The 14,214-nt window shown below is 36.6% G+C and overlaps 1 protein-coding gene across 7 annotated transcripts in view; it reads right to left on the minus strand.

Annotated features, from left to right (window-relative positions):
* Positions 1 to 14,214, minus strand: part of CHN1 (chimerin 1) — a 171,924-nt gene that overhangs the window by 43,681 nt on the left and 114,029 nt on the right. For 4 of the 7 annotated variants that reach the window (XM_081052386.1, XM_081052388.1, XM_081052390.1 and 1 more), the window contains one exon: positions 1,774 to 1,851. In XM_081052386.1, the coding sequence (XP_080908512.1) occupies positions 1,774 to 1,851 (78 nt within the window). Of the gene's footprint in view, positions 1 to 1,773; positions 1,852 to 2,210; positions 2,480 to 14,214 lie in introns of those variants that run through there. The other 3 variants (XM_081052389.1, XM_081052392.1, XM_081052391.1) reach the window with 3 other exon arrangements.

Consider the following 14,214-nt stretch of genomic DNA (forward strand, 5'->3'; position numbering starts at 1 on the left):
CATGTCTTAAATTAAAATTGAGAAACTACTGAAAGACACAAAGAAACAGAAAAAGAGAATATGCTGGTTTATGCAACTCTTTGAACAAACCTACGTTTTGCCTTTAATCAATATTAACAGAAAGCATGTACAATGAGCTTGACTTAGCACTAAAATGGTATCCTGCGCAGGTCAATCTGTTTCTGCTGAACACACCAGAGGGTACATCATTGGAGTTATATTTTAAAATCTCAGCCATTTCTAAACAGTATGCATAGCTTCTTGCGTAGGAGACTAAACTGCTATTTTTTGTGGCTAAATATGCATATAAACTTTATGTTTGCAAAAAGATTTATTTGGGATCATTTTATAAATCCTGTAAGACCAAGTTTTATATCATGCAAGAAGACACTGAGGCCTAGTAACCTGTACGTGTCACTTAGGTTCATAAATGGAAAATGTGGTTGGAACTGGATACACACACTAAACGGTCTGTTTAATTTTGAATCAAAGATACTGGCTGAAAGGCAAGGCCTGAGTGATACGACTAAAGAGGGAGAAGAAAATGCCATTCGGTTTACCTTGAAATATTAGCAATCTTTACACACCCTCTGGAATTTATCCTTCATCCCCAAATGATCTGAAGGTCCTAAAAATCCATTCCTCACTATGGAAAAAGCAGAGCATATAGGGGGCTTTGTAGTTAGCATTTGAGTAAAATAAATGGTGTTAAAAATCAGGATGAATTGCAAATGTGGAATAGAATTTCCTGCTACAGAGCCTGTGCATTCTATCTGCTGAATAAATGTTGAAAAATTAATAAACAAATGGAAGATCGGGGTTTCCAGCTTTGAACATCTTTTGAAACCAGATGCCCCCTAGCATCAAAACTAATGACATTTTATCTAAGCTAAAAATATTCACGTCTCAAGAACTTCATCATAGAGTTGTCTAACTACCGGGAAGTTACTATAGAAATAGCAGTACATACATCCACCCACCAAGTGTAACTGGGTCTCCTCTGCATGGTCTCACATTGTACGTTCTCTGAAATCAGGTTGCAAAGAGCTGAACTCCGAGGCCTTATATCATGCTATAAATACAGGCAAGAGCTACACACAGCTTGAAATCAACACATACATCATCTTGATAAAAGATAATCACAGTTGGTAAAACACATTAATACAATAATGAAAAACTACATACACACAGGTGAAAGCAAATAGTCAAAAACTGAAGGGAAGCTGCTAGTGTCAGCAGCAGCAACATTCCCCTGGTCATCAGTCTCCTCTCATCACGGTCAATTCATTACCAGAGGAGGAAAGACAGACTATGGGAAATGCAGACCATCTGCTCAATCCAGATGCAATAGCACATAACTCTTATAGCCAAAGCTTTTTACCAGAAATGAACAGAGACAAGATCTAATCCTCTCACGAAATATCCAACAAAGGTAGTTAGACAGATTTGCATCACAAACAAAATTAACTGCCAAAATCATTATTAAATAGATCTTTTAAATATCAGTCAAGACCTTTACCACTGAGATACACTGATTAAACAGAATACTAAATCAGCATTAGATAAAATGGGGTTGCATTCTATTAGCTTTATCCAGCTATTCCTTAAATAAAAACATGCTTCAAACATCTTCATTCCTTAAATAGCAAGAACATTTTAGTCCAGTCATCCTAGTTTTAAAAAGACATCAGCAGATATTCCTTTAATATTGTATATTTCAAATAATGTACATTTCCCTTCTGATTAGAAAAGGTTAAAAACGAATATTCTTACCTTGAAATTGTGAACCTTTTCATATTTTGGAATTTGTTCGTTTTCTTTCAGAGTTGCTCTTCTAACAAGTGATGTCAACTGCGAATAAGCAAAGAGTTTCAGAGGTTGCCAGATTGTCACAGACGACTTTTGAGAACCCAGTTTCATTCCCAAGGCTGCTATCAATAAATTTTGCTGACGGCCCTCTTGTTTTGATTTGTGAACTGCAGTTCTATTAGTTTTCCTACCCGACCAAGACTCTTTGGATGGCATTTTGGAATTCACAGGAAAGAAAGAAAACCTATATTGATCTATGTCTGTCGATGAACTCTGTATTCAGCTAACAAATGAGCATTCTGCCAGCCAGCACAGAACCTAACCTACAGAGAGCTGCAGAGAAACATCACAGAGAAGTGGAGGAGGATGATGAAGCACTTCTTAAAAAGAGGTCGACTAACCAGAAGATTTCTTTCTTTTTCTTCTTTCTTTTTAAAGGGCTCTATGTTTAAGCTTTTGAAAACTTAGGAGTCTGAACAGAAATAAAGAATGAGTGCTAACATACAAAACATTCAGCATCTCTCTCCCTTTTTAAAAGCCATCCAATTTTGACAAATGATACATTTCTAAAAGCTTTCTTCTCTATTCAATGTATTAACGTCCATTCTGAATGAAAGATGCCTACATACTGCCTGCAGTCAGTTCCTAGCAAGACACCCTGTGCAGCCCTAGCAGTGTGTGGGGGAGGGGAGGGATTTGACAAGGAAGGCTGGATTAGACTGGTCACCGTAAGAAAGGAAATAACCAATGAAAAGCAAGCAACTGTATTTAAGTACTGTATTCTTCAACTCACTCTGTTTCTCCCTCCTCTCTTGTAAGATTTTCTTGCTGGTTCAAGGGGGGGAAATAAAAAACGGTGGGAAGACAATGAGCAATGAATGAGTCATGCATCATTACAAAATGGAATATATTGTTTCCTATTAAAAGCAAAGGAAAATTAACATGCAGCACCAGGTTTTTAAAAAGGCACTACTGCCAGGTAAATTATGAAAGGCTGATCTATACACTCCTTTGTGCATGGACTGTGTTAACTAAAACTAAATTTTATTAAAGATGAGCAAAAGCTGGCAAGTATTTTGATGAAAAAGAAAAGTTTAACTAGATATCATCCTATTTTCCTGTACAACAAGGAACGTTGCTAACATCTGGAAGTGGTCAGTTTTATCTCCCTGCTGGGTTGTGGTCTATACTTAAATAGATCCAATCATTATTTTAATTCTTAGTCTCAACATTCATTATTTAAAGAGCTTGAGGCCAGGTCATAGTGGGAGCTAGGTGGAAATAATTCCTCATGTACAAAGGTCCCAGATGTAATGGAATTGAGCTTATAGGACACTTGGAAGTTTGTTTGCTGATGTAGAAAGAGGGTGTTGGGGTGATCATAGTTGGAAGAATTAATATTGTTAAAATGTCCATACTACCCAAAGCAATCTACAGATTCAGTGCAATCCTTATTAAAATACCAATGACATTTTTTACAGAACTAGAATAATCCTAAAATTTACATGGAAACCCAAAAGACCCCGAATAGCCACAGCAATCTTGAGAAATCTCAAATTGGAGGTATCATGCTTCCTGATTTCAAACTATACTACAAAGCTATAGTAATCAAAACAATATACTGGCACAAAAACAGACACATACGTCAGAACAGAGAGGCTAGAAATAAACCCATGCTTATACGGTCAATTAATCTATGAACAAAGGAGGTAAGAATATATAATGGGGAAAAGACAGTCTCTTCAATAAATGGTGTTGGGAAAACAGATACATGCAAAAAAATGAAACTAGACTACTTTCTTATACCATACACAAAATAAACTCCAAATGGATTAAAGACTTAAATGTAAGACCTGAAATGATAAAACTCCTAGAAAAAAACTTAGGCAGTAAATTCTTTGACATGTCTTAGCAATTTTTTGTTTTTTGGATGTCTCCTTGGGCCAAGGCAACAAAACAAAAATCAATAAGAATACATCAGACTAAAAAGCTTTTGCAAAGTAAAGGAAACCACCAGCTAGATGAAAAGGCAACCTACTGAATGGGAGAAAATATTTGCAAATGCTATATCCAATAAGGAGTTAACATCCAAAATATATTTAAAAACCCATACAATTCAACATAAAAAAATCCAATTAAAAAATGGGCAGAGGACTGGAATAGACATTTATCCAAAGAAGACAAACAGATGGCAAAAGATACATGAAAAGCTGATCAACATCACTAAATCAAGGAAATGCAAATCAAAATCACAATGAGATACCACCTCACACCTCTCAGAATGGCTATTATAAAAAGACAACAAATAACAAGTGTTGGTGAGGATGTGGAGAAAAGGAAATTGTCATGCACTGTTGGTGGGATGGTAAACTAGTGCAGACACTATGGAAAACAGTATGGAGAGAACTCAAAAAATTAAAAATAGAACTACCTTATGACCCAACAAGTCTACTTCTGGGTATTTTTCTGAAGAAAATGAAAACAATAATTCAAAAAGATATGCACCCCTATGTTCATTGCAACATTGTCTGCAATAGCCAAGGTATGGAAGCTCCCAGGTGTCCACGGACAGATAATGGATAAGGAAGATGTGGTGTATACATACAATGGAATATTACTCAGCCATAAAAATGAAGGAAATAGTGTCATTTATGACATTATGGATGGATCTAGAGAGTATTATGCTACGTGAAATAAGTCAAAGACAAATACCATATGATTTCACTTAAATGTGGACTCTAAAAACAAAACAAATGAACAAACAAAACAGAAACAAACTCATAAATACAGAAAAGAAACTGATGGTGGCCAGAGGGGAGGGAGATGGGGAGAAGGGCAGAAAAGGGGAAAGGGATTAAGAAGAACAAACTTATAGCTATAAAATAAGTCATGGGGACGTAACGTATAGCATATGGAATATAGTCAGTAATATCGTAACAGTTATGTATGGTGACAGATGGTTACTAGACTTACTGTGGTGATCACTTCATAAGGTATACAAATGTTGAATCACTGAAACTAATATAATATTGTATATCAACTATATTTAAAACTAAAGTTTAAAAAAGTGAAAATAAATCATTAAAAATACAGTTTCTTTGGAAATATTTTTTAAAAAATGAAGTGGGGTGGCTGGGTAAGACTCAAATCCACCGCCATTTATTATAATAAGAGCAATACCTATGCTTTTTACTAAGGTGCTGTAAGAAGCTTGTTTTCTCATACTGATTTCCCAAACATCTGTTTCCTCATAGTATAATAATCAAGTTTAACCCATTATGATTCTAACATTACACTGTACTTAAAGAATCTAAAACTATATATTTAAATTAATTCAGTCCATTTGCTTAATGCAATTTATCTCAGATTTCATAATCTGTAGGAGTCTAGTTTAATTAGGGCATGAAGTGGTAATTAAACCATGCTAGAGACTGGAAATATTGAATGACTGATTTTCTCAACATCCCCAAATATTTTTTTTTTATTTACTTGAGTCTATAGTCCCTTCTTTTAAAATAGTTTATTCTTTTAAAAATATTTCTAATAAAAGGCATAAGTTAACATTTACCTCCATTGTTATTTCATTTCCATTAATTGATACCCTTATGTGATTAATGTGACCAAAAATGCTCCTGTTCTAAGAGGAAATACAATGGAAAAAACTTTCCTTGTCTAACCTAAATTACTTCTCAGCTTAGACCTAGATGGTCATGTGATGACTAAAATTATAAAGGCCAACTGACTCTTCAGTCATGTACAACCTAAAGTGAAGTTATCTGATTCTCAGTAGGCACCAGATAAAAACAGAGATTCCAAAGGCAAACTTAATAGTAATTTTTTTCTCCACAATGTTTAATACAATGTTTAAGCTACTAAGTTAAAGAAAACAATCACCATATAACCCAGGAAGCTTTTTTTTTTCTGACTGAGGGCCATTTAATATAGATTATCCCCAATCCTCCATCTGTCGTTACTAAAATTCAACCGAAGCATAAAAAGACTAATGGTAGAGTTATCCAGAAAATTCATGGCTGGGTAAAAGTGAACATTTTGTCATTGAGAGACAAACTCTACTGTAGACTCTGCAGAGTCAGACTGTCCTACCTGAATAATTTTTCTACCTAATCAAGAAATACTGGATCAATTGCAATTTGGGCAGCTGCCTAGGGCAATAAAGAGACAAAAAACAGCTCAGGTGCAAAGGGTCTTAACTACCCTCAAATGACTGGGGGTTTGGTTACTTGGGCCTTTAATAACTGCAACTGCATTTCTGCATTCTGCTGTGGAAGAGCTCTCAAGTCATAAGAACTGCTAACTCTAAAATTCAGAACCCAAATCAATGTTCTGATGATTCAGACAAATGTACCTATTCATCCTTATATCTGGCCATATCCATCTACTTGGGTAGATAGTTATAGCATCTATTAATTATAGCCATTATTTATTAAGTACTTATGTTCCAGGAACCCAGCTAAACACTTGACATATAGAATCCCATCAAATCCACAGAATAATGCCTATGAGGCATATATTTTATCCTTCTTTTGTAGCTGAAAGAACTGAGGCCTACAGAAGTTAACTTCCCCAAAGTGCACAGCTAATATAGACAGTGGATAGGAGTTGGGTTCTTGAACTCTACGCGCTATCCACCCAAATGAGAGGAAACTGGAGTTTGAGGGTAGTTGTTTTCTCCTCTCTATTGAAGGTGGTTTCTCTAGTTATTTTCTCTTTTCAATTTTGAAGAGTAGCAATAAATGGTCAGATAGAGTAAGCAATAAGTAACAACAGATGGTAAAAAAAGTAATAGTAATTAAGATCTCTAGATCTCAAGTTTAGCACACAGCAATGCAGCCCTCTAGGCTCCAAACTCCCCCTTCCTCATGAAGCCTTTGATGATTTGCACCAATTAGACATGATTACATCCATCTGTGAACCTTAGAGTCCTTCACTTTTCATTAATTATGAGATATATCACATTCTACCACTATCACAGTTATCTTTGTAGCTCTTTGTATAATATTAGGTCTTGTATAAGGTATGACAAAAAAATACAGTGAATGTTTAAATTTAAAAAAATTATTACAGTGAAAGATACATTGTCATTAACCTCCTCAAAATATTCCCCCTTGCTTCGAACACACTTATCCCATCGTTCTTGCCACTTTCTGAAGCAGTTCTGGAAGTTCTCTTTCGTGAGTGTCTTTAATTGTGTTGTTGTGGCTGCCTCAATGTCCTGAATTGATTCAAAACATTTACCTTTCATGGTCATTTTGACTTTGGGGAAGAGCCAGAAGTTCCATAGAGACAGATCCATTGAATAAGGTAGATGAGGACACACTGCAATGTTTTTATTTGACAGAAATTGCCGTACCAGAAGCGATGTGTGACATGGAGCGTTGTCATGATGGAGGATGATTTATAGCACACTTTAAAACACACCATCTCTCAACCATAGCTCATACCCGACCGCACCGAACAAGCTGAAACTTGTCATACATTGTTCCTAAGGTTCGACACACCACCTCCCATACTGAAGATCCCCGCCTTTCCGTTGGATGGCACTTGGCAGCAGCATTCACGGTATTTTGTGATCACAATGGAAAGGCTCCGTGTCACACATCACTTCTGGTACTACAACCTGTGTCAAATAAAAACATTACGGTGTGTCCTCATCCACCTTATTCACTGGATCTGGCACTGTGCGACTCTGGCCCTTCCCCAAAGTCAAAATGACCATGAAAGGTAAGTATTTTGAATCGATTCAGGACATTGAGGCAGCCATGATAATGCAACTAAAGACACGAAAGAGGACTTCCAGAACTGCTTCAGAAAGTGGCAGGAATGATGGGATAAGTGTGTTCAAAGCGAGGGGGAGTATTTTGAGGTGATTAATGGCAATGTGTCTTTCACTGTAATACATTTTTTTTTTAATTTAAACATTCACCATATTGTTTGATCACACCTCATACATCTTGGTATAAATCCTAAATCTAGCACAGTAGTTTGCACAAATCAAGACTCAATAAATATTTGGTGAAAAAAATAAAACCAAATGGAGGCAGCTATTTTAATTGGGGGACAGTGTGTTATCATAATAACAAAGATGGGATTTGAAATCAGAGACACTGAAGTTTGAATCCTGACCTTGGGTGATTTGCTTGGTGCCGTGGTTCCCTCATCCACATACTAGAGATGATAATAAGACCTACCTTACAGGTGACTGGTCAGTTGAAAGAGGATGGCACATAAAGGAGGAAAAGACTACATGCAGACAGTCAGCACTCAATGAATTGTAGCATTACAGGGTGCTGTACCATCAGTAGCCACACAGTGCCCTATGTAGTGTAAGACAAAGGTCCCTGCCCTCAGGGAGTTTGTAGATCAATCTGCTTTTGGTTTATACCATATAAACATACCTGGAAACTCCTGTGCTTCCCTTTGTGTTATGGTTACTACCAATTTCCCAAATTCTAGTTCTAATCCTATCTTGTAAGAGGCATGTAATGACATGTATATTGGCTGAGGGAGCAGGGTTGGGAGCGGGGTAGAAAATGCAATGGAAAGGAGATTATCTGCATTTAGGTGGTCCGGAACAAGGCTTGATGCTTCATATCATTATCCTATTTACACATACTAGTCACAACTATTTTGAGAGTATGTTGTATAATGGACATTTTATAAATAAAGAACACTCACAGAGTGACTTGCTCAAGGTCACAGTCAGGATCTGTGATCTGAATTCCTGTTTTTTGTCTTCAAAGCCTGGCAGCTGTTTCTGCTACCTTTTAATGAGAGTAGGAAACAAACCCAAGGTGTTAGGGAGATAGCCCCCCATATTCTGGTTCTATAACATAAAAGAAAATGGCGTAACTGGGTGAGGGTCTAAACTGGCAGAGCACGTCTCCCACAACGTTATCTTACTGGAAACACCAGCAGTGTTTGGCTGATTTTGACTGGGAACCTTTGGCCTGTCTTGGACCTGCCTCTGGCCATCCTTGATTCTGACATCACTTCCCAATGCTCACCTGAATGAGTGTCCGGCCTGCAAAACAAGGATGAGCAATGCACTGGTTCCACAACCCTCTGTTTCTACCTTTGTCTATACCATTTGTCATATAGAGCAGTGGACTATAAAAATGGTGTGTTGAGGGTGAAGAGTTGTGTGAGGAATAAGGAATGAAAGAGGGAAATAGGTGACCTTAGAAAGGAACACGTTTGCTGTTTTTCAAATAAAGAAATTTCCACCACTGACTCCACTACTCCGTAGTTTGTCTAGTAAATCATCCTGGATTTGTGCTGAGCTAGCCTCTCATTTCCACCAAGTGCAACAAGCTCGTGGACTCTGGAGACCGACCAAAGTGCTGACCTTAAGCGCGTCACCTCCTGGCTGTGGCATGTCCTTCGTCAATTAACTAACTGATTTCAATCTTTGTTTCCTTATGTGTAAAATGCATTAAGAGTACTTACATTATAGAATTACGAATAATTAAATGAGATAATATGTGAGAAGCATTTTTTGCAAGATTCCTGGCACAGAAAAAGATCAGTAAGTAGAAGTTTCCCCTCCTTTCCTGAAATTTCTATAATCTGTTAAAATTGAGATATAAACAACATAGTTTTTCCAATATCAAGATGTGTAGATCCAAGCAAATTCCGCTCACTCTAAACACACAGATTATGCATACCTTTGTCCCCCAAATTATAACTTGTAACCTACTTTCAATTAGAGTCAAGAGTAGAATATATTCCAAGGTACTTAATAACATGTCAGCTTACATTTATTAATAGACAACTACATGGCCTTGTGCTAGTAAATGATTCACATGTATAATAAAGTTAGGTATTTTATAGATGAAAAGCAGAAGCTCAGAGAGATGTGGTACCTTGCCCAAGGCCACCTAACTAATATGCGGTGAAACTAGGATTTGAACCCAGGTCTATATGGCTTCAAATTCTGTGTCTGTCCTCTAGACTGCCCTGCCTCTCACATTATCTACTGTTAGCATGCAATTCTGAAAGGCTATCATTTGAATAAATTTCTAGATCATTTTTATTCTACCACCACTCGGATCACTGGCCATTTTAATACTGCGTATATTTGAATTTATACTATCTACGAGATTCTTCATTTAATCAAAAAATTTCAAGTGCATTTTAAGTCAAACATTAGAGACTTCTATATAGAATTCTATAAATCCTTAAGTTACGTCTGGATAAATAACTTTTTTACGCTGCACAGCAAGCTCTTATATCTTGGCAGGGCTCTAAATTTTTATGCTACCGGCACCAGTTACACTATAATTACTAACTCAGTCTTCATTACTTAGCTCCTCTGGCATTAACTTAATATCCATCTAAACAGATAACAATAATGTCCATCAATGCATCCATTTCAGTGGATAATAAATTGAAATTATACTAATATTGACACTTACAAACTGTATACTCTCTCTAGCATGTCCCCTTATGAACATTAAGACATTTAAAACAATTCAAACAGGAAAGCCCTGCATTCCTATTCTTTCAAGAAACAATAGAAATGATCAAATTCTCCAAGTGACAGTTTTAAGGGAGTTTTTTGCACTCTGTATGAAGAATACCAGTTCTAGAGAGGAGGGGATATAGTGGCACACAGTCTGGTCTCCAAGCCTGGTTCAGACTGATAACAGCCAAGCCACTGGACTTTTCTAAGTCCCAGCTGGACTAAGTGAACTCCATGGTCTTCTCTATATTTTTAACAGAATTTCAGAAGGAAAAAGGAAGGTTCATACTCATTCAACATACAGGAATGTAAAGATTTGGTGTGCTCACATGGGAAAGGCCAGCTTAGCTATCTCCCGTGAGTTGCCATGAGGTAGCTAGCTATGGCTAATTTACTATGGGCTTCTGTCTAGTACTCAGTCTTGCAGGCTCAGAAACTTAATTTGCCAGCCCAAGGAGATAGTGTCTCCTTCTCAGAGGGAGACTGGCATTGTAATACCAGCTCATGAAATTGATAGGTAAAAGTAGTTTATACTAAGATATGAGATATAATTATGAAGTGGGTCACCAACATTTTCCAAGGTAGCATACCTACACTGGAAACAAACAAACAAACAAAAAATAGGAGTGCTAGGAATGGAATCAAAACAAGTGGAGTGAGTTCGATGAACTGAGTATTTAACGCACAGAGTTAAGGTATCTGTTGAATCTTCTCCAATTCGGATGGCCTTGCCAATGAACTAGAATATTCAATGTTCATTTATTTGGGGCTTCCTCATTTTAAGTCAGTGCTTAGATGGACATACGCAACTTCTACTTCTTTAAGTCTCCTTTTTCCAGGTGTCTCTTTCCTGTACTTTTGTGAATTTCTGCTCAAATATTTTAGGTGGTGATCTCAACATTAATTCATAAGACACGGTGTTATTTTTTCATTTACAAGTTTTTAAAGGATATTATATTGTAGCCCTGATGTACTGACACCAATTTATATAATAGGTGCTTCAGGGAGATATAATAAAATAAATGGAAGATGTTTTCCTGTCCTGAATTATGTAACCACAAGTTACTAAATAATGTAATATATTTAAAATTATATAATATGGGTAAAATATTCTAGTTCAATACTCTCCAGTCTCTGGCCACTGGCAGTGATGGTTATATGACGATGACCATAACAACATGCTTTCTTGGTTCTTCCTGAGGAAAAGCTGAAATTGGCCGGCGTGGGAACTTCTCATTTCCCCTCCTAAATGAACCTGAACACAGTAGGGAAATGTGTTCTTAACTCTTTGGTTCTTATTTCACCCCAATTTTTGATACCTATCACCTGTAAGACATAGAGAAACACTATTATTATTCTGGAATAATAGAGGAGATTAAAAAGGCTCTAATACTTTATCAACAATTAGGGACTTAAAATCCAGTGTAAAACTCTTGTATCATAAACATTTTTAATTTTTCAAAAAGCTTTTAGTTGTAATATACGTAAGAAAAATACAACTAAAAAGCAGACTCAGATTGATGTTATTAGGAGTATTTTCAGATTTTAAACCACCATGTGAGGTTATTTCAAGTTATTGCAGTCCAGGTGAATACTTTGTAATCACCAAATTAACAGAAGCAAACCAGTGTATTTAAACAAAAGCTGAACACTGTATTTTCAGTTTTCTCATTCCTCTAGTGATTTCCATTGATTAGGCTAGGATGAAGTCTATGAGATTTGGTTATTTTTAAAAGCACCTGTTACCAACTTTCTTAAACTTAAGTCATAAAAGCTTATTTCCTATGTGTGTAGTTTGAATAGAATATTCCTATTATAATTTACTTTAATATCCATTTTAAGCTTCAATTGAGATAAATGCTTACTCATAGCATGAAATATATTCGTGAAGTTCAAACATACTTTTGAAAACCTACTTTTTATTTGAAAATGGCAATAATGGCCTGAAGGTAAAAGATTTGACTTTCATAAACAATTACTCTGAGAAGAAGTATAAGCATGAGCATAATTCACAGATGTGTTACTGCTTCACCTCATTGCCAGACATTAACTTGTCTTTTCTTTGTAATGACACTGCTACACGGCATGGTTTATATCAAGATAATAATAAAAAAAGTAAAACTAACTTGCCATCTGGGCATTTTCTAAAATAAACTTTTCATAACATCTCCACAGCATTTCATTTTATGAAATTTCTGTTAGTTCAAAGGATCCTAATGAAATTAAGAGAACATTAACAACCCCTAACTTGAATGCTCTCCTTTATACAAGAGATAATTAGATTCTTTTCTATGTGTATACTGTGCCCCATATGGAACTCGACATCTAAAGAGCGATTTGAGGCATCTGGATCAGGCCCCACAAATGATCAGTACATTAGAAAATAAGACACAGAAAGTCAGACTGCAGCCAACTTCCTGTGAGGAGGAAGAAGAGATTAAAGGATAATTTAACATCTATCTTTCAGTGACATTTAATGTATTGAGAGGAATCCACCCTGCTGTTTTCCTTCTCCACAAAGGACAGGGTAATGGTAGGCAATTTAAGGAGCAATTGAAGATCTTAGGTTGATAAGGTCAAATGTTATCTAAGGATATCTGGTCAGCTTAGGCCAGTGTTTTCCTACTCTTTCCGCCAAAATTTTCCCGAGAACAGCCAACAGTGAAGAGGAATGTGCAGGGACGCCGGTGGCTCTCTAAGCTCCCCAGAAAGTACCCATATAAAATGTTTAATACAAAAATGAGTTCAATTAATGACCACTGAGTAAAACTGACACTCTAGGAAGATGTGTCATATTTATCTTTAGGTTTAGCATATCCCTGCTGTGCAGCAGGAAATGCATAATCTAGATTCCAGAGAGCAGGCCTGGATGACTGAGGGAGGCCTTAGAGCCCTTCCAGCAGTGGGCCTGATTCTGTCACCATGTTGCAGAGCAAGATGTTCTCTGTGAGGCAAGTGCCTTAATAATCCTATTCTAGTCCTACTTTACCATAACTTTAATTACTTTATTTTTCTTCTGCCCATTTGGTTAAAAAAACAAAAACAAACAGAAAACCATACACTAATTCAGTCCCAGCTCTTACACTGTCCCCTAAAGTTCTGGAGCACTTATACAGAACTTTAGATTCTACAAAGCTCCTGTCACACACACTATTTCATTGCATCCTCACATTCCTATTTTTTACAAAGAACATACTACAGCAATATTCAGGTAATTTGCTCAGGGGCAGATAATCGGTAGGCAAAGGAGCCATGATGGAAACCCAGGCCTCCAGACTTCACACCCTATGCTCTCTCCAGTCTACTGTGTGTCCCTGGGACTTCGATCCTCATGATCACTCAACATGTGACTCGGCTGACTCTTGCCTTAGGTGAGACCCAGGGTTTCAAAGACCCAGATCCGTCAGAGGCAGAAACATTTACAGCTGAAAATGACCACCCCAATTCAGTTCTAAGCCTGATAAACGGTTCACAACATACAGAGAAGTAAGGTCAGGCTTAGTAATTAATTTCTGGAATTTAAAAAAGCCTTTTTCATTATGTTGATGATGGTGGGTAAAGTGATATGTTCCTCTTCCTTAGATATATACAGATCCTTTGTCAACTGAGAGTTACTGAGCTGCACTTCTTTTTGTTTTCGCACTGGCTTTTCCTGTTCCTTAAATAAAAACAAATCGACAAAACTACCCTCCAAACCCATGAATTGAGAGAATAATCTCTTGAGCAACTAATTAAGCTGTCTTTCAAAATAGGTAATTAAGCTTCCATTAAAATTCACCAAACAGACATACATAATTTACAAGATAGAAAGCCATTCCAATCTCATGGGTAAACAATTAACTAAGTCTTATATTTATAACAAAGATTCCAGAATGGTGAATGCAGTAAGTAATTACATAATTAGGATATATTTTATCTTTAAA

This window comes from Rhinolophus hipposideros (assembly GCF_964194185.1).
Source record: "Rhinolophus hipposideros genome assembly, chromosome: 6".
Classification (NCBI taxonomy): Eukaryota; Metazoa; Chordata; class Mammalia; order Chiroptera; family Rhinolophidae; genus Rhinolophus; species Rhinolophus hipposideros.